The sequence below is a fragment of the Drosophila obscura genome, unplaced genomic scaffold (assembly GCF_018151105.1).
Source record: "Drosophila obscura isolate BZ-5 IFL unplaced genomic scaffold, ASM1815110v1 contig_187, whole genome shotgun sequence".
Taxonomy (NCBI): domain Eukaryota; kingdom Metazoa; phylum Arthropoda; class Insecta; order Diptera; family Drosophilidae; genus Drosophila; species Drosophila obscura.
Window position 1 is genome coordinate 433,003 of NW_024542775.1, and position 22,669 is coordinate 455,671.

The 22,669-nt window shown below is 37.2% G+C and overlaps 1 protein-coding gene and 1 long non-coding RNA gene across 4 annotated transcripts; both read left to right on the top strand.

Moving 5' to 3' along the window:
- LOC111070756 lies at positions 1–918 on the top strand. 3 transcript variants are annotated; one of them, XR_002607396.2, is made up of 3 exons: positions 1–121; positions 161–630; positions 695–918. It is a non-coding gene; the product is annotated as an uncharacterized LOC111070756 (long non-coding RNA). The 3 variants fall into 3 exon arrangements; XR_002607395.2 differs by having other exon boundaries at positions 170–630; XR_002607397.2 differs by having other exon boundaries at positions 222–630.
- An 8,674-nt stretch (positions 919–9,592) lies between these two features.
- Positions 9,593–22,669, top strand: LOC111070826. Its single transcript, XM_022361782.2, has 4 exons — positions 9,593–9,893; positions 14,070–14,173; positions 19,557–21,530; positions 22,313–22,669. Exons 2-4 carry the CDS (start codon positions 14,081–14,083, stop codon positions 22,667–22,669), a joined length of 2,424 nt encoding a protein of 807 aa, XP_022217474.2. The 5' UTR covers positions 9,593–9,893; positions 14,070–14,080.

Below are 22,669 nucleotides of genomic sequence, written 5' to 3' on the forward strand. Positions count from 1 at the left end.
TTGTATAATTCCAATACCGTTTGTGCACAATTGGGAAAAATCGAACTGGAAATTTCATTTTCAATAGGAGAATTTCATATATATATTCCAATACCGTTTGTCCGCAATTTTAATGCATAAGGTAAATTGGATTTTAAATATGTAATATACGTCCCTAAAGTCTTACCAGAACTTTATGTTCACATGCTCTGTTTGATTTGCGAGTGTGCGTGGTCTTGCAGAAAAAATTAAACAATAATTTCATGGAGATGGAGGAGTTATATGTCTATATATATTGCGACAACGTCTTCCGACAACATCAAGCTGGTGCACGAGAATCGGACTGCTGCCTATGAGCTGCTCAACTTTTTCGTGCTGAATCGGTTGCCAACATGGATCGGATCCCAAAGACGGCTCCCAGGTAGAAGAAAACGAGACTAAGCGGACATTGAGTATTAGAGTTTTTTTGGCGGCTGCCTGTGGGCAGCTAATGAAATGGCAGAATCAGCACGACCCTACGTGTACTTTCAGAAGAACGCCGAGGCTGATCGGTCATATCCTCAGTCTCCTGGTACTGGAAGAACTATGCCGTCGACATACAAGTGACCAAGCATCTGAATATGACCAAATCTTGGATTCCCAAGCACTCAAGTAAGTGACACTCTAATTCTGATCTCCAAGAGAAAACGCCATACCCAAAGCACTTTTTTTACAGATGACGAGTTGGAGTATCGAGTCGAATCTGTGGGTGATTAAAACGCGTTCACATTAAACGAGCCGGCTCTTCAAGGTGCAGAAAACGATGAGTGAGGATAGCTACATATATCTAATAATATCTTAAAGTGTTAGAAACTTGTATATGTATATAATACAGTATGTACGTATGTACATATGTACCTAAATTAAATCATCCTTTTTCCCCACCACCCATGAGGTAGAGATGTAGGTGCGTTTTTTTTTTAAGTGGTGTCCCCAATAGGCACAATCCACTGCATTTCTTGGGGCCCCAATCCACCTTCACTCACGAAGAGACCAGAACTCGGAAAATTCTGGTCATGAAGGGGATGGCAGTAGGTGGATTAAAGAAGATTTCAGGATGCAAGTGTTGTTTTTGCAGAATTGAAAGCTGAATGGCTCTTGACTCACATTGAATTTTCGTTTCAGCACCACCCTCGCATCGTGCTCAACTCCCACTCGCAAGCAACGCGGACGTGTTCGGGAGGATTCACTTCGGTTGGGCCCTGCTCTTCCCAGTCCGATTCTAAGACCGTGTGGTACAATTGATTTAGAATAGTATCATCAGTTTTCCGTCACCATTGTCAATTACCTTCTGCACCACCTTTTGTACAGTACTGTGGATTTCGTCCCGACCAAGTACGTAACCGGCAACTGCTGGTCCCTATTGAATATATAATATAATCATAAAGGCATTACTTTTTTTTTATTGAATGAATATAATTAAATTTGCAAATCTAAAAGGCTGATAAATGTAGCTATAAATTGGACCCAAAATATGTATATCTTAAATCTTATATATAATTTACGTACATGTATCCGCATATTATTCGTACATGCTATATGTCTGGTTTCCCAGCCGGAAAATCCCCAACAAATACCTCAAATAATAGCCAGTGGCGCAACTAACGTAATTTCACCTTTGTTTGCTATTTGAATTGCCCACTGCCTATAAACATTGTAGCCGCTTATAATTACTCAATCTATTCGCCTATGCAACCGTTCTTTCGTCTCTTCGACTCTTGCCTTTCTCCTTTACTTTACTATCTCGCTATATCGCTCTTTCGTTCTATCGATCTCTATTCTTAGCATCGCGTAGGGCACGGGTAATTTGGTCCGTCTGCCCTAACATGCCTTCGCAAAGGCCATGATCTGGTCCAGCCCTTGCATGCCTTTGCAATCTCTCGATCTTTTCTGTCGTCGCATATATACATACGCATATATTCGGTCAATTGGTGACACACGAATTGTGGTCTATATATGCATCTCGCTTCCAAGTTTCTTTCGCCATCGTTCTCATCATCTATGCTGCTCTCTCGCATTCTTTCTCTCTATCTATCGCTCGTACTCGGCTCAGCAGCAGCCCGAGCTTCTATCGTTTATTTGCTCTCTCTCGCTTGCATTAGGGCACGGGCAATTCGGCCCGCCTGCCCTTTCTCAGTCTGGTATTGATCTTCATAACGTATCCATCGCTTTATTATATCGGTCACTTTATCGTCTACCTTACATTACCAATATATAATAAATTGTACATTACCCATTGAAACGCTAGACTTTTCTTAACAATTAAACGAGTTTCAACGGCTATTAAAAACGCTTAATAGCCAAACACTATATTAAAACGAAAAGGAACGTGTTAGTCGCTTCTGGACGCGACTCTACTTTTATACCCGTACTCAGTCAGTATATAAATTTGTGAGAAGTTGGTTGCTCTAGCTCTTATAGTCTCTGAGAACTAGGCGCTCACCAGGACGAACAGACGGACAGACAGACAGACATGGCTATATCGACTCAGCTATTGATGCTGATCAAAAATATATATACTTTATGGGGTTTCCTTCTCTGCGTTACACACATCCACTTTTACCACAAATACAGTATATCCCTTAACTCTTTGAGTACGGGTATAAAAAAAGTAATAATAATATTGATAAATGAATCCGAGCAAATATCTTTAGAAAGTGTCATAGCACCATACAAAATTTAACGAGAAGGAACGTGTGAGTCGTTTCTGGGGACACGACTCTACTTATACCCGTACTCAGTCAGTATATACATACACTTTTGAGCTTATGATTTTTTAGAATTTTAGAAAAAAAAAAAAAAATTTTACATTTTACATTTTTTTGCTACATATGCTATCTACATCTACATAATAAATGTCTATTATACATCTAACATGTAGATTGTACATGTTCCATTCATATTCTACATCTCCACCGCTAGGGGTTGCTCGCGCACTGAACGCGGCAGAGTGTGCGAGCGAGAAGGAAAATGAGTTGTGTTGTCTCGGCGGGAGGGGGAGGGGAAGCAACTGAAAATTAATTTCTTCATTCTGGCTATAATTATGATCCGATCTGATTCAGATTCGGCAGTCTGGTAGATATGGTCATTCTCTACGATACTGCGTTTTTAGTTTTATCGTTTCTTTAAAATTGTGCCTGCCACAGATTTTCGTCCTTTGTGGGGGCGGAAGGAGGCGGGGCGAAATTTTGAAATACACTTGTAGCAGTGTGATATCACATGAGTCTGGAAACCAAATTTGGTTGCCCTAGCTCTTATAGTCTCTGAGATCTAGGCGCCCATCGAGACAGACAGACAGACAGACAGACAGACAGACTGACAGACGGACAGACGGACAGACAGACATGGCTATATCGACTCGGCTATTGATGCTGATCAAGAATATATATACTTTATGGGGTCGGAAACGTTTCCTTCTCTGCGTTACACACATCCACTTTTACCACAAATCTAATATACCCCTTAACTCTTTTTTGAGTACGGGTATAAAAAGAAGTGTACGTTTTGAGAAAGTACATAATCATGTGAGAGAATACGTGTGCAGGCATACATATATACTTTGCGCTGTGTTGGTGCTTCTGTGAGAGAAAAATAGAAGGATCCAAAAGGAATTGCTGAAACAGGAGTCGCGACTCTCGCTCTCAACGAACGTGTTTGAGTGAGTGGTTCTTGCATCTCACACTGACAAAAAATGAAAGCCGTGCCCACAGTGTTTACACTGCCCTGTACAGTATATACTGCATACAAGTGAAAATTACTTACCACCAAGAGGTACACTTGGTAAAAACATTTGTCCATCCACGCTTTGGACAGCGATGGACAGAACCTTCCAGTTGCAGCCCTGAAATATGGACTTATTTATTTATTTTAATGATATTATATATTATTCTTAGCTAATTACCCCCAGATCTTTGAAATGCAGCTCATCTATAAGAACGGCTCATATTTCTGCAGATTCCCCATCAAGCGTCCCCATCAGCGTCTGGTAGCAATCAGAAGCAACTTAACATTCTATTGAGGACTCTTACTGAGGAAGGAACTTGGTCCCAAGCACCGTTATTCCCGTGAGTGTGAGCGGCAGTGCAGCGGAGGACGCTGCCGACAATCAAAACAATGGAAAGGTAAGTCTAGTAAACATGAAAGTAAACCAATTATATCTTTAAACTACATTTTAGCGTCAGCCACTGCCAAGCCGTGAAGCCGAAGCCATGTTGTGTCCTTGCCAAAAGTGAAGCGCCGCCAGCGCATCATGGATGAGTTTGAAGGAGGCGCTCAGCAATGCAGAATTCTTGGATTCCGAGCAGCAGCAGCCGATTCCATGGGCATCCAAATCTGCTTTAATCTCTTCCGAAGCGGAGAGGGAAAGGCGAAAGGAGAAAACGGCGGAGCTGGATCGGCACGCAAGCATCGCCAGGCTGGAATTGGCCCGCATTATGGCCGAGAAGAAACAAGTTCGAATCCAAGAACAAAAAATGAAATACGAAGAAAATTTAGAATGAGAGTGAGCTATTTTAGCAAGTCGATTTTCTCATCGACAAGATTAGGATGTACAAGTTGTAAATTATACCTATTGAGCTGCTGTAAGCTTTCCTTCGTTCTGTTCGGTAAAACTTTAGAATTTGGTTTTCAAATTCTTTGGCCGGCCAGCGAATGAGATGTATACCGCGGCTAATATAACAATTACCAACGGCTCTCGCTAAAGTTCTCTCTCTCTCTCTCTTTTGGAAGGATATTCATCTTGTCAAAAAGATAGTACAGATGCATAGCCAGGAGAACAGAACCCCCTCCAGAAACAATATTGTTGCGAGTATGTGAGTCGAGCCTCATCGCCTCATCGGCAAGTAAAGAATAAAAATAAAAAAACGGTACATAATTTTCTAATTGAGTGGTTCTCAGGCAGACTGAAGAGGTATGCTGAGAGAAGCCTGACAAACCACTTCTCGTTGCATTGCGTATATATAAGCGATTGACTTTTTCTCGCACTGACTTGTGTTTGAAATGGTGTTATTACATTATACATTGCTAACTTTGATGTGAATAGTTTTCGTTAGACTCAACCAAATTCGACACCACAAAATTGCCCAGCACCAAAAAGACTTCGATAGATTAAGTTTAACATTAAGATACTCCGTAGAAGCATCTCCATTTGTCCGTCCTTTCTACGAGCTGCTGTCGCTGGACATGCAGGAGACGCCGCCTGGGGACCCATCAATCCGATCACAGTTAGATAAGGACTTTGTTCATGCAAAACTGTCAAGATGGTGCAGGATCTCCCTGTTGGCGGTTACACAGCTGCGGTCATGGAAATATAGTTCTGCACCTCATTATTTTCAGGACTGTGTTTGAGACACTTCCTGTATTCCAAATTGAAAATTGTATCCCTTTTTGGAAAGCTTACAATGTTAGCACTAGAACTCGGAAAAATCCAATTGCATTTGCATTGTTGTTTTACGTAACTTAAGACAAATACAAATACATACAAACTGGTAGTCAGTCAGCACATACAATGATTTTGTACGAGCTTTAAAATATTTGATCTGCTTAAATTTTTTCCATACAACATTCAAATACATCGGTTCTCACACATCAACACGCCGGTCTAACTCGTTCTTCTCCGACAAAGACGCAAACTGCACGATGCAGATTTGCAATATTTGTATTTAAAGCAACAAATGTGGAATAAAGTAGAGCATAAAACTAACAAAACACAAACAAAAACAATAAATAATGACAATGAAACAATGAATATTGCAAGTACAAAAAGTACTACTAATACTAGCAACAAGTACATCGAGAATTTAAATCCGCTTCGTTCTTTCAGTACGTGGCAGATATTGAGTATTCCGCTCCTACGAAAGTGATATGTGCCAACAATGTCCCCATTGTCATGCGCCAGTCAGCTGGCATATGTTGCATCTACCATAAATTGGAACACCACCAGACCCATTGAACAGTTCAATATTTAAAATTGTTCGTTTAGTCCATTCGCACTGATGATAAATGTAAATCCAAGCCGAGTTGCTTGGATCTTTCTTTAAAGGATTCCGGTTTATCGAAAGAAAACGTCAACAACTCATTACCGGATGCGTAATTTGCCTCATGCAAAATTTTATACGTCGATGGAAGATTTGTGCATTTCCCACAATACTTTCTGCTCTTTCAAGCAACTGGGTGAAGCTTACTACCAAAAAATTACAACAAATATAATGGAGCTCTCGTGAAGTTTCAAGACGTTATTGTACCACCATAAGCATCTTTCAGGTAGAATAAAAAGTAAACTGTATGAGGTATGACTCTATTTTAGATATCTTTTACTAGGTGTATTAATTTTTATCAATATTCAATGAAGAACTGGTCCGTTGAGAGTTCTAGAGAACAACTTTTTTCCAAACCCTCTAATTTTAGGGTTGTTTTCTAATTTTAACTTGAAATTCAAAAAATATATAGCTAAGTTTTGACGATATGTTTTTTGCACATGCTCTTTGATTATTCCTCTACCTAAGTTTAAAAGCCCTATTCAGGGATATATTTTTGTAATTTCCAGTCAAAGTTGAAAAACGATCAAATATGAGGTCAATATTCTAATCTATATACATATATAAAAATCATCATCACGCGAGAACGGCTGGGCAGATTTGGTTTACATTTTTATTCAATTGTTCGTATTTGCCAGAAGAATGTTTTTACGAAAGAAAAACCATCGAACGCGATTGATTTTTAGAACGGCTGAGCCGATTTGACTCAAATTTTGTTCATTTTTTCGTATTTACCAAGAGAATGTTTTTACGAAAGAAAATTTCAGAAAAACCAACCAACGATCGCAAAAAAGTGATCTTGCATTTGTTTCTTTTATAGAAGCTGGCGATGAGCCAATTGTCATAGTTGACGATTCATCATTATTCATTCGTTATTCATCAATTAGTTATTTGCTTGACTAATGCCTGCTAAGTAGGCGAAGGGAAATTTTTATAGTCGAAGATTAGTTCTAAACTCCAGATATTCATCAATTGCGCTATAATATGATTTCCTTTAGACGATCAAACCTTGGACGACGTAGTTCTTCTATAGAAATGTTCAGTTTAAGAGATATTTTTTACAAGTTTTATAATACAAAAATTTATTTTTTTTTTTAATTTTTAAAAATTATATTTTTTTAGCTGTACGCGCCCACGTTTCCCTGTGGCACATTGAGTTGCATGGATGAGAAGTGAGTCGAATAATACGTTCAACATAAATTTGTTTTTGCAATCCATATGGATGATTCATGTTATTATCTCTCGTACGGATTCCCGTTCTTCCTCATTCATATTTGAAAACCATCTTATTATGCAGCATCTTTATTAATCAGTATACATATATTAATGATGATTATACTCACACAAAACAGTTTTCGAAATAGATACAAAATTTATTTAGCACTTTCCACACAATTTTCCGTCTTTTTCAGCAAACAGGCACTTTTAAACTATTTTTAAACAATTAGCCAATTTTTTTTTCTTTTTTTCTTCTCCTGACAATAAAAAACACAACAAAAAACCATAATTAGCGAAATCTGGGCAGCTGTTCACGGCATCACGTGACCAAGGGACCAAATAGGGATTCATTTTTATATACATACATATGTAGATTAAAAAAAAATCTTTAATTATTATATGTATTGATAATATCTATTAAACTTTATTTTTCGATGGAGAAAAAATAAATTTTTCAATTTTTTTTTAAATTTTTTATATTATTTTTGACGTTGAAGCCTTTGTTTCGTCGAAATATGTTTATTTTGTAGTTATTTTGCAGACTGAATTTTACTGTCAAATGCAGTTTATTTCAAGAAGATATCTTGATTCGTACAGAAGTTATTAATTTAGCAAGCTAAAATGGCCGAAGTCCCCACTGTGTATCTGTCGCTGGCAAAAGTGAAAGAAAATTTATTTGATGGTCCCCAAATTAGAAACCTACTAAAATATGATGGGTTTCAAAATACTTTATCTAGGAATGACTGATTATTATGTTAGTATCATCTAATAATTATGAAAAAATCGGACAAATAAGTCACTAAAAATCCATTTCCTACAACCCACTTATACTTTTTTCCGACATTAGTGATGAACACGTAGAGAAGTTTCAACAAAAAATAAACTCATCAAGGTGTTTGGAATCAGACTATTTTGGGGGATTATGTGTGGAATCTCATAAGAGAATCTGTCTCTTATAACAGCTAGAAAACTTTAAATATTTGAAAAATAGTAACAAGCTGTAATAAATCAAATAAAAACCTAATCTTAAAAAATGGTAGTAACATAACACTAAATAAAACTAACTTTATTCCTTACAATTTACTGAAAAGACTGAATATTGGTAATTTGTTGTATGGGTTAAGGTAAGAAATCCTATGTATATCTGAGGAATTTCTTCCTTGGTTTTATTGAAATATGAATATGTAGAAGCTATGTATAAAGGTATAAATTGTGTGAATCAGCAGCTGTAAAAAAATAAAGGTCAACATTTGACCTTAACAGGTATCCATAGCTCAGATTGGGTATTACCAATAAAAGTAACTGTCAACAACATTTAATGCCAGAATTACAAGTCCTTTCCCAACTTGGCAGTTCAGCTAGCAACCATCCAAACGGTACTTTTTTATTTTTCTATGGTTCAAATAATTTTAGCTCAACCTATGAATTATCATTGTATGAACGATACCTTAAACGACGCCTATTTAATGCACCTACATATACAAAAGAAATATAAAGACACAGGACATCAGGCTTGTCGTCCTGATCAAAAATATGACTACCCTACATATGTAAGAAGAGCAAAGGATTTATATTTTTGTGGCGTTCAGAATGAAACTGGACCAAATAAAATATTAAATTTATTTTATTGCATTTTTAAAACACTCCCTATTAGTTCATTAATGCTTCTAAAAAGTTGTAAGGTAATAGTTTTATTTTATTTACACAACGCAAAAATCATCTTTAAATTGCGACTATCCGGTAGTAAATTATTCCGTTGATACTGATATGAGTCCTTACCTATTATATCTTTAATGCATTCGAGGGATGATGTGATACTCTCGGCTTCTACGATACCGAACCGATACCGAACCGCACACATTTTTGACTCCTGACCCTCCCATAGCTTCCATAGCAAGCTTAATTTAATTTTCATGCCAACATTTGGTTGGGACAGTTAATTAAATTAAAAGCAATATTCACAGCTCGATGAATTCGAAACAAAAAAAACGTATGTGATATGTACAACATGATGGCTTTAGTATGTACTGGGCTTTGATGGTACAAAGGGCGCAGACGCATGTAAATGCTAACGCCCCTTAATATTAAGGACCTTTTCCAATTGGTTGGATTTTACTTCGATAATGGACCTCGTACATAGTGGCAAAAGTATCCTATTGGTTGGGAAGCTTGTGGAATTTCCTTCCCCTTTTAGGATTTTTCATAAGGTGCATCGGTATTATAAGTTTAGACTCGGACTTCAATGTACATATTCGGCGTTGCGTTCGTCTCAATGTCAACCAAAAACTGTTTTTCGCATTCAGTTTTCGATAACAATTCGTTGCGTGATATTCGAGTGCTCAGAGCCCTGATTTTTTTCTCGGCATTACAATGCAAACACATAAATACATATATATGTATATAAACATGCATTTATACAACGTCTATAACCTATGAAAGGTGTACATCAAAGGCTTGAAATAATTGAACCAGTTTCGTCATAATAAAATCGTGCTGCAACTGTATCGGTATAATCGATTGTAGATATAGTATCTCAGGCTCGCAGCTACTAATCTAAGACCAGCCATCGGACAACGAAAGGAGGGCTCCCTTAATCCGACAAACCAGCATTTGGATGTTTTAGTATGTTAAGAAAATAAATAACAGGATTCGAATTGGTTGGCTAAGTAATTTTATTATAAGATGAAAATTAGTATTCAAATATTCCAATTGCGAATCTTCGAGCTTATGTGCATGAGTGTGTCTACAAGATATAAATAGATATAACGTTATTAAATGATTTTCCAAGTTCTCGTCACGCGTACATATATTTATATTTAATAAATACCGCATACTGGGCGCAGGGAAGATGACGATGACAAGAAAAGAGAGCACCTATTTTTGAGGGCTGCGTTTGATAACACTATCCAACAAAATGGAAGTTTTCATTTATATTTTTTAATTTTATTTTAGATGTAGGTTTTTTCTTTCATTTTTCTTTCATCTGGCTGTAACGAACTTTGAACTTTAGAAAGTTGATAAATGCAGCTATAAATTGGACCCGAACACTGTGTAGTTTTATTTTACCGTCTGGGATATATTATGCTTTCGCTTTTAAATTCAAAATTGATAATACATTTTTGATCAATTTGTTTCAAAATATTGACTTTAAGAACTCAGGAAAAGTCGAAGGAATATTTCTTGTGTTTTTATTTTATTTTGACAGTTGCATTTATTAGGCCTTTAAGGTATCGTTCATAAAATTCTATGAATAAAAGGTTGAGCTAAAATTGGTTGACCTTATTGATTTTGAGTTTAGTGTTTTTATTTATTTTTTTGCTTAATATTTTTGTAAACTGAAGTCAAAAACAAGCAACGTTCCAAACGGTAAAATGTGATTTTCGGAGGGTGGTCAAACAAATTGAACACAGCCGTTTTTGCATAGATTTTTATGAGCGATACCTTTTCCTACCTTTTGCGCGACAACGTCTTAATACTTCTACAAGAGTGCCTATAATTAGCTTCCTGAAACGAATCAGTTATCGAATTGTGTTTTGCTAATCATTTATTAAAATTGAAAACTCTGGGAAATTAATTAAGTCAAAACATAAAAATAAATGTAAATTTGTATTTTTTAGTAAATAATCTGCACCAAATAATACAAATGCTTTACTTACATACATGTACATATATATGTACACCAGATCAGACAATATTCACTATACTGTAGCATATTGCGGCCATAAGAATGATCGGATGCAAAGCTAACATTCCTTACATTCCTTAACTGTTTTTCCTTTCTGTCCTGATGTACTGTTGTAGCTCAGGTCTCGAGTTTCAATCAATCTCAATTTCCATTGCTTGAATTTGACAAACTATGTTATTTTGTCGCAATCTACAGATCAATAAATTTATATTTTTAATGAGGTCCGTTAAGAGTACAGAACACATTTTATTGACTTAGCCTAGTACTGAGATCGGAATGGGGGAATAGAGGTCGGGAGCCGCTGACAATCTGTAAATGATGAATGATCCCAAAAAATCATGGTCCGGTGCCATTCTACCGCTTGCAGAATAACTTGTGACCGTGTACCCAGAGGTGCATTGCATTTTTACAAAAATTGATCAGCCTTAATATCCGTGTCGACATTCATTCATTTGTCCGTCTCGTCTTTACATCTTCATGAGACTATTGAATCTGGATAGTTTAATGTGCAGATTTAGTGCGTGATTACACGCTGGGATAAAGTTTGTTTCAAATTTTCGACCTCCTAAAATTGATTGAGGTTGCTCTAATCGCGTGAAAATACATTGCACATATTGAAAAATATGTCATATGTCGGGGCATGTACATATTGATCAAAAATTGGCCGCACAATTTTAATGGAGACGAATCGCTATGCCGCATATTCAATATTTCCATGGATACGCGTGTTGTACATATAGAAACCGTTGTAATTAGACAAAGTAAACTCAATTATCCGCGCATTTCATTTACAAACGTTAATCGTCAAGCAATTTAACCCAATTAAATATGCATGATGTTGTACGTGTAAACAAAAGGCCATCACTGGCACCAGCACGACTTCAGCACGGCACTTGGACCGGCAGTGGCATGGCAGCCTGTGTCCTGTGTAATGTCCCCCCGCCCCGCCCTCAAATAGAACACCTATTATTTGCCTGTTGACAGCAACCACTCAAGCGAATTATTGCCAACTCATCAGTGGGTATTTTAGTCTTTATCTACCCCAGTATCTGTATTTGTATTCGTACTCGTCAAAGGGCATATGCTTCCATGCTTCAACCCTCAGACCAGGCCCACACCGAACCGAACCGAACCGAAACGTAATCGTTTTCGATTTCAATAGTCCATCGTGCATGTAAAATCGAGAGATTGTATGACGACCGACGAGTGGGCTCATTTTTATACCAAAAACTTTGAAATATGAGAACTGGCTGGATGGACAACACAAGTGTTAGTGTGAGGCACGCCCACGCCCCGTATAAACAAAGCACTCAAATTAATTGGAGATAATTGAATTTGTATAGCACATGTGTGGATGTTACTATTTTAATTGGGCAAAGTGTTATGGGATCAGAACTCGTATGTTTGCACCCCTAGTAACAGGTAAGAGTAGGTAACAGATAGGAGCAGCCACTTGAGTTTACATTTCGAATTTTACTTAATTTAAGTTTCTATTTAGACTTGTGTCAAAATTGGGATAGGCAAGAACTTACATATATCACATATCAGCATATATAAAAACACACCTAGTCGTAGTAGAACTGATGATTACATTACGAACAACCCTATGGTAAATTCAATAGCCTCAGGGAATCATCATCATCCCACCCCCCTTATCTAAGTACATCTGCCAGATTGTTAACAATCTGCTGTTTTTCTAAATACTAACATAATTTTGTCATTATTTACCTCACTGGTTTGTAATTCGTTCAACCCTCTGGTCGTCTGGTGGGTGACTGGGGTTCTAGTTCTACCATCTCCCTTCTCGAGTTAAGGAGTCCTGTTGTAATCATTTGTTTCGCCTTTCGTTAGCGATTTAAGCGTGGGTATGTAATAACAATGGCATTAAGCTTAACAATCTGTACTGTATAACTTTTTTTGCTAACCTTATTATCTTTAACGAATGTACTCTAGGGACCAGTCTCCTTTTCAATTATGCCATTCACACGCATTCTATAATTGAATGAGGGAGTTTTGGCATAAGGGATGCGATGTGCAAGCGTCTGATTATTTTATATGAAACAAATTTATAACATAAATTGTTATTAGTACCATTTCTGACCAGAATCTTTTCAATTCCCCAGCTAATATGTTTGTTGTTGTGATTTCGAAAGACCTCAAGCATTTGCCAAATTTTGTGTATATATGTATGTATGTATGTACACATGTATCTTAAAGCCTAACAACAAGACTGTTTAGAGAGATATATTTACTAAACTAAGCGGGAGAAGACTGGGACTTGTCGTCGAACTTCAAGGGTATACAAAGCTCGGCGCGCCTCCATCTTAAGCTATATGTCATATTATACCGATTTGAATCAAATATTAATGAATTATGAAAGAAAGTTTTTTTTTGTAACAACGCCTTTTATACCAGGTACATACCCGAAGAGTTTATGGACATATTTGAGGTGGTCGGATTTGATGTGTGTAACGCACAGAAGGAAACGTTTCCGTAAGTCTGTCCGCCTCGATAAGCGCCTAAATATCAGAGACTATAAAAGCTAGAGCAAACAAACTTTGTATCCGAACTTCTGTGGGATCACACTGTTACATGTATATCATCACAAAAAACCAAAATCTGTGGCATCCGCAACTTTGAAGATACGATAAAAATAAAGCGCAGTATCGTAGACAATGACCATATCTACCAGATTGCCAAATCCGAATCAGATCGGATAATTATTATAGCCAGAATGAAGAAATTAATTTTCAGAGGCCCTTTCCAGTGCTACTCATTCTCTTTCTCGTTCACACAAACTTTGCCTCGTGCAGCGTGATCGATCAGTGTAATCTACATTGTAGATGTAGATGACCATATGTAGCGAAAAGACGAAAACAGGTACAAATTAAAAATTCCACATAAATCATAAGCGTGCATATAGTATACTGACTGAGTACAAATATAAATGTAGAGTCGCGGCCACCTCAGCGACTCTCAACGATCCCTTTCATTGTAACTACGAGAATCTCTGCAGATATACTTGACAAATATTTGATTCAACTTTTTCAACAGCTACTAGTCATTGAAGACTAAGTTGAAAAATAATATCAAATCTAATGATCTTCTTTTAGTTTTTTAGTAAATGGCGTTTCCGGAAACCGTACAAAAAACTGAAGTATCATCGAAACCACCCAATGGAATGGAAAACAGTCAAACATCTCAAAGGTCAAATCATGTAAGAAATTCCGCATAAATGACTCTATTGAACCTACAAGATATTATAAACATGCATATATGACGGGTAGAACGAACAACAAATTTTTGATATATTTATCAGTGTAATTATTCTTAATGTGTCTTGGGGGCGAAATTATAGTAGAGAGGGAGGTACAGGGATATCAACAAGTATTCCAATTGGCTGCTTTTATAAATCAAATCGTTCTAACGACTGTTCAGATGCAATTCATATAATTATGACATTGTTCTTAAGATATGAAGACATAGTCATAATTGATGACCTTAACAGCATTATTCTAACGAAGCGACACCTTGCTGATAAAATGTTGTCTAGGTTTTAGCTAATTAGAATTTAAATCAAAAAATATATTAAGCAACATCTCTGCAGCGTTCTCTAATGGCCGAATACGTAGGTCCGTTTAGTTAGCATGGGTTGGAGTGAAAAATGATTAATATCTCCCAAAAGGTGCCAGTGTGGTAATGGTTTTTTGTTTGTTTTTTTGTTGAATATCGCCACTGTTTTTTCGTATAGTCCAATGCTCGGCCAAATATTTTTAAATATGCCGCTAAAATTGTAAATTTACCAAAAAAAATTACATATTTTTAAATTTAAAATAAATAAAAGCGGAACCAAAATATTTGTTTGTAAGTTAAAATTTAAAATTTGTTCTTGGAAACAAGGGGAGAAGTCTTTTTTCCAAGCTTAAGTACTTTTCGAGAAATTTGCATTTATTAACCTTTTAAGCACGTTTTTCTCGATTTTTTCAAAAACAGAAAATTGGTCGAACTTAAGTTTTATGTGTGGAACACCGTGTGATGTCCTAAGATGCGTTTTTACAATTAAGTCAAACGCTGTTGTTATGGACTTGCATCCAAATTTCTTTAAGTTATTTTGCCGAAGATAATTAATCATATTACATAACATATGCATAACACTGCGCTTATGACATCAAGTTTCCGTGATCATTGGAAATTGGCCAAAGTTCCTAAGGCAAAGCAATATAAATTTTTCCCTATCTATAAGAGGTACTCGAAAATATCTGGCTTAACAAATTAAAAAAAAACCTGGCACCATATTTTATGTACTTGGAACTTAAAAATAACTGGAACTGGAACTGTAAGAACTGGCAGTGAAAGATCGGAATTTCTGCCGATCTGTTAGAAGTGGAGTACCTAAACCTTTAAACCTTGGTCCACTCGTCTTCTCATACATGTCAATGATCTCCCAGGCTCGTTATCCAATTGTAATGTTCAAATGTACTCCGCTGATGTTCAAATGTTTGTTAGTTGTCCGTTGAGAAGAATAAATGAGTGTGTGTTGAGTGTGTGATGTGAAGTTATGTAATGTTGAACTGTCAAATGTTAGTAGATGGACTAGGTGCAATGGGTCACTAAACCCTGCTAATTCTAAATCTATATATATAAAACAGGACGTCGGTGTCTGTATCAAAACTCAATACTCAAGAACGGCTGGACCGATTTTCACGGTTTTTTATTTGTTGAATTTGTCTTCATCCCGACTAAAAAGTGACCGCGGCTACGAAAATCGCGATTTTGGTAATTTTGTATGGAGTGGCACCACGTTGGTGTGGCACGAAAGTTTGCGAGCATTGTGGGGCATTGAAGTTTGCTGGATAAACGACTTGATAATGCTGCCTTAATGGCAAAGAGAATCAGCTGAAGATGACGGAAAAGGGAATGGAACAAGGGTTTTTTAATTCAAAAATAAATTAAACGCATTATTCGACTAAATTTTCACCCATGTAACCACAATGTGCCATATTGAAACGTTGCCGAGCCGCTAGTGTATTATAAATAAAAAAAATACTCAGCAAACAAATTTTTCTTAGCTAACTCTCAATAACACTCAAATTGAATACGTGGATCAGGCTGTTCATCTTGGTATCACCATTAGCAATAAATTGTCCTGCAGTTACCATGTATCCATGGCCGCGGGAAAAACGTATGGCGTAACAAGACATCTTTTGTTGACTCAGCAATTTTAGCCCATAGACCTCAGAATTTTAATTGCTAAAACATGTTACACTACTCGACAAAATCGATCTTTCTTTTCCTCAGGGAACCAAACCAACGTTTTCTGATGGGTTTGGGTCTTTAAATTTTTTTAGAGAATTTTTTTTTTTTTTGTGCAGAATTTTTTTTTGACTTTTTGTTATTATTGCTTGCTTGTCCTTTTATAACTAAATAACTAAAGTATCTTAAATCTGGGTGTAAAGAACTTTGCCATTCTGAAAAGCTAATTGGAGCTTTCTTAGACTAGAAATTAAATGATGTTGTATAAAATAATATATATAAAAAAATCGAGTTATTTATATGAGAAGATACGTTTGGGTGCCGTAGTCCCGTAACAAGCTTGGCTGTTCCGAACGGCAATTCTTTATACTTTTATAATTAAAGAAAATTATGAAAGCATTGCAAGGCCAAATTAATCAAATAATACTTTACTCTTATGGATCATGTTATTGAGGCTAGTGCAATCTGTATTGTATTTATAAGAAGACAAGAATGTCGCAATAGGAAAATAAATAAATGCTCTCCTATGAAATTTGGTTTTGCTTTTTGCGATTTTATGCGAACAAATGGTAAAGATAATTCAACTAACAGAAGCGTGTTTGAATTTTTGTGTTGAGACCATCAAAATGTGTTACTATATGTGCAAATCCTTTCAGAGAGTATTATGTTATTGCCAGACACACAAGGAGGGAACCGAACCTCTTTTCAGCTCCCAGTATATGTACGTACAGTATCTATGTACGCAGGATTTACATACCCGTCCAGACCGGATAAATATATCAAAAAGCTGCCACAGGAACGATTGATGGGTCTCTGGGTCACCTTTTTTGTATCTGTAGATAGCTCAACCAAAATCAAGAAAATTAGATTGCAAAAGAAATGAAATTTGGATCATTCTATTAAATGGAAGGTATAGGAAAGTCTGAACATACTATGTTATGTTATATTTATACACCATGGTTTAACCTGAAATATTCCAAAAAGGGTCCGAAAATACAAATTGTTGGAACTACAAGAATATCTAAATCTTTAAAGCGAGAAAAATGACTAGATAATTTTAGATTCACACTGAATAGTCTGCTTCCATAAAGTGAATCAGTTTGGATATCTTTCTTAGGGGAGCTTCAATTTTCTCTTACTATTACAAACAAGAAGTAAACAAATGATTCCCTTGTGGTATCATTAGCTACGTGCTTTCATTTTTTTTTTCTTTTGTTCATGGCTTATAAAGATTGGGCGTGCAAAGACAGCAGTGAAAACCTTGTTTGAGTTCAGAAGAAGATTTTATTGTTAACTGGATGATGAATGCTAAGTAGAGACATGGCTGGCATGGCACGCGTAGCGTGCATATAAATTCTGTTTAATTTAAGATGGTTGGAAATATATATATATAAATACATATATAATGACGGTAACAAATACATAGATATCATGGCAATACAAATGCGCCAACATACCCAAATAAATTTAAAGTAAAATGTAAGAAAGCTAGATTTGTTGACTAGATTGACGCCTACGTAGCCATTATGTATGTGTTTCTCAGGTTTCAGGAAATCCTTTTTGTCTCTAAAAATATTCCAGAAAAATGTAAAACAGTGCAGTCTTTTGGACTACAATTTTTCATTGTAGCCCCGAATGACAAAACAATTAATAAATACCTTTAATTCAAAAGAAGAGGAATTGGGAAAATATAAAATGTTTCACTTTTGTGTTAACCTCTGACCGCAATAAAAAAATTATCTGCATTACATATAGCCATTCAAGTAATGGTCATTACTTTACTCTTCCTTTTTGTATTCGATGTGTTGATATTAGATCAAGTTTCGCGCAATGTAAAACGGTGGAAAATAAATCAATAAGATGCAAATTAAAGGAAGCCTACCTACTTCTATCAGAAAAAGTAGGTTGGACCATTTTAATAGTTGGATAGCATTCGCACTCTTTGCATGCACAAATTAAATCCGTAAAAGTTTTTTCTCCTGCATAGTGAGTTCCACACATAATGCCACATTTAATGGCGTGCATATTGTAGAAATTCGTCTTAACTATATCTATTCTACTACGTTTTGCATGTGCTTCGAGTACTTAAATGCCCATATTTTTGGATTGCAAACTGTTTGTGATGGATTCAATCTCAGCATAGTACATTTAAATAAAATCTATACATATAAAAAGGTTAAGCTTGGTTTCGACTTTTTATTTCAATACAAGCGACCGCAGCTCGGAAAATCGCAATTTAAGTATTGTTTTATGAAGTAGGATTCGTGCACAGGTAACAGTAGATCGAAATCAGTATTACAATTGTGTTACACTTCGACATTATCCAGCTGTTGATTATAGCGCCGGTCGCCATGTCCTAATTGGCCAGATGAGTAATGTCTGCACTTACTGCTAGGCTCTAAAGTTCAATAATGAGACGAAAGGAATGTGTTCTGCTGGCGGGAAAGTCAAGTGCCTACTCTACTTGCTGGATCTACTGCTGAATCGAAGCATTTTCTATCGAATATTAGGAAACATAATTCTTGTTCCAAATGACGCCCTTTGGTGCATCCTTTCGCAGTAAAGAACTTGATGAACAACGTGATGGCAACGATCTTAGCTGGACCTTTCAAAGGTACAAATGTCCTCGTTCTTAGGATTCCCATGATATCGACTGATACAAATTTCAATTCAAAATATTGCAATTTCCCATTCGATTGGCATTCGCAAGGACAATTAATAAGGCTCAAGGTCAATCTCGGCCATAGTGTGGTTTAGATTTAGATGTGGGATTGCTTTTTCCGTGTCGGTGAACCCGATAGCCTTCAGATTTACGCGCAAAATAGAGAATCGAAATATTTTATACAAGTATTACAAAATTAAAAGGATTTAAAACTTATGCTTAGTTGTGTTCCTCATTTCTTATGCGTTCAACCACAAAATGCCACAGCGAAACGTGGCAAGGTACAGCTAGTATAAATAATAAATATAAACATTTTTGCAGGCTTAATAGTGTAAGTACTGATGTGATGAGGGCTGCTGATTTGAAAAATCCCTTCAAATAACTTAAACAAAAAACCGTTAGAAAATATGCAATGAAAATTAATTTAAAATATTTGTTCTTACTAATAATACTAATGACCCCCTGGGTACGCCCTTATCAGACTATATCCACTTCATATCTTGATGCTGATCTACTACATATACCTAATGAATACCTTAAGAATAGAATACCTAAACTTTATGGTGTCGGAGACGATTCCTTCTATCCGTTACATAAAGTAGTATATGACGAGTAGTAGTAGTAGTACATGCTCGAGTATATGACGATTTTATTGCCTCAATTAATGCACGCTTATTATTTTTAGGTTAGCTCGGTTCTGCTTTATGGAATACCAATTGTGTCTTTGTACATTGAGGGGCAAGAGCGACTCTGCCTGGCGCAAATCTCAAATACTCTTCTAAAACAATTCAGCTATAATGAGATACATAATAGACGTGTGGCGCTTGGCATAACCTGCGTGCAATGTACACCAGTACAGTTGGAAATTCTGAGAAGAGCCGGTGCCATGCCGGTAAGTTCGCGGCGATGCGGAATGATAACTAGAAGAGAAGCTGAGCGTCTTTGTAAGAGTTTCTTGGGCGACAACTCCCCACCTCGATTGCCCGACGACTTTGCATTTAACGTGCAGCACAAATGTGCATGGGGCTGTCGTGGATCGTTTTTACCATCTCGGTATAACTCATCACGAGCCAAATGCATCAAATGTGCATTCTGTGGAATGTTCTTCTCACCGAATAAATTCATTTTCCATTCACATCGCCTCACAACAAACGACAGGTACGTTCAGCCCGATGCTGCCAACTTTAATTCCTGGCGACGTCATATGACGCTTAGTGGAAACGCCCACGATGAAAAAATTATCTACGCATGGGAAGATGTCAAGGCGATGTTCAATGGTGGCACCAGAAAAAGACTCGTTAGTAGCAACAGTAATGTTAATCGCAATCGAAATCAAAGCTCACCAACGACATCGTCAGCTAGTGCACTAGTAGGTGGAAGTTCGTGTAGCACACCAACTGACTGTGAGATCCTAGAAGCTAAGAACATAGCATGCAAAGAGCAGACCCCAATATCAAAGCGATCCGTTGACCACCAATACAATTACAGTACCGTGGCTGCAGCCGCCGCTGTGGTTGGTGTTACGGCCGTAGCAGCTGCTACGGTTGGAGTACCATTTAATTTACATCATTCATCGGTCCTTTCACCCCTTCACTCGCTTCGCAACGACCACGATCTTTCGATAATGCCCCTTTCCAGAAATTTTGTTGTGGACTATATGTGGCAGCAACAGGACGCAAATCATCAGCAACAGCATTCGAAAAATTCTAAAATCTGTGGCGCCAACCCCAGTGAATCGGCCCTTGACTTCGAATCATGTCCAATGCAATGGGCTAGAGCAGAAGCGAATATGCCAGCAACGATTGCTAATGCCGTTCGCTTGGGGGAGCGAGAGCGTCAGCAATTTAATATGAAAAACGAATCGTCGTCAACTTCTATTTGTGGCATTATCAAAAATCGTAAGCTGTCTGATGTCGCCAGCAGTGGTCTAACGTTTTCTGATTATAACATTCCATCGATATTAAGCTGCTCTGCATTTAAACCAGTTGTCGCTTCAGCAGCAATTGTATCCACTTCATTATACACTAGGTCTAGCGACTCTAATAGCAACGTTTACATTACCCCAACTCAAACGGCCCGAACAACCACAGTTCTAACGCATAACAGTATTACAACTGCCTCGCATCGCTTACCAACAGCGGAAGCTTTTTCGCCAATATTAGACACTATCCAATCCAATATCGAAAGTGAGCAAATCAATTTTTCGACATCAGTATCCATTCACAACAAAAACGGCTCGGATAAATCAATATCTTCAGAATCGGCTTACGGAATAGGAAGAAATATATATGGTAATGATGACGACGATGACGAAGACGACGACGACGACGAGGTTGTGGATATCGAAACAACGGAAGACGAAGTTCTTAAAGAGCCCCTCGAAGAGTGTCCACATTCACCAGCTGATATATCATCTGAGAGTGAAAGTTTAACTCATTCTCAGACTGCAAGTACAAATGTTGATGTAGATGCTGATGCTGATGTGGATGTGGATGTGGATGGTATTACAACGGATGCCGAGGATCAACTTGAGTTGAAATCAAATGTTTGCTTGCTCGACAACACTAACCGTTCCATTTCAAACCCAAATGGAAAAATAAAAGTGGCTTCCTTGAATGCGGAAACCGAAATGTGCAAGGACGGTTATAAATGTAATGAGGTATGAAAAATATTTAATTACGATCTCTTTTCTCAGGCTTCTTTTGGTGAATGGAATGGGGCTCGTGATAATATGTACACTTTACGGGCCTCAGTCACTTTTTTTTTGTTGATAGTAACGGCCAATCCGACACATTTTGTGACAAAGTAAATATCTCTTAGCAAAGCGAATTATACTCAGTAGATCCCTTCTTTAAAAGTCAATGCTACGAATGATCCGAACCATTCTCTCAAGGTTTGGAATTAGAATCCCAAGTCATTGTTAATTGAAAAAAACGAGAGGAACGTTGTGATCTATATCTGTCATCTATATCCACAGTGTAGATTCTACATCTTCACCTCTAGCAGGTGAACGAGGCAAGGCAGAGTGTGTGCGAGCGCGAAAGAGCGGCTGCAGTGCTGAAAGGGGTGGGGGTAGCCAAATTAGTTTCTTCATTCTGGCTGTAATAATGATCAGATCTAAACCAGATTACGTGATTTGGTAGATATAGTCATTCTCTACAATACTGCGTTTTCCGTTTTCTCGCATTTTCAAAAGCTCAGCTTAAACCTCGCTTTGGTCCAACACCAACGTCCAGCCAACTGTGTGAGCCGTGAATTCGGGACAGCTCCTCATTATTTTTATTATCCTCATTATTCCGCTTCCCAATCGGAGGAAGTCTTTTAACTCTCCCTCGATCTTACTGGCCAGGAGGTACCACTGACCATATACTTATACAGATAGTCCGACCAATATAAATGAATTGGTTGTTATTTACTCACATTTAAAAAAATTTATTTTAGGAGACGAAAGGATTCAATGGTCACTTACGAATTTTTACTCGAGGAAAGAGTTTTAAGCACCAACCGGAACGAAATAGCTCAAAAAAGGCAACAGCTACGTTTTTGAAAAAGAAATTTTACTCGAAGTCAGTGGCTATTAAATCTGCTCAACCACAAGTACAGCACAGAGTTTCCTTTCCAGTATTCTTTAAGTCGCAAGTAAACCCTTTCAATGAGCATCATCCACGACCAACGACATTGAGCCCCAACTCCCCTTCGGACTCATCTAATGCATGGAGCTATCCACTTGGTAATATTAGGCAACTATATTGTTATGAAAGAAGCGCAACCAATGAAAACTGTGTTGATTTTAAGTAA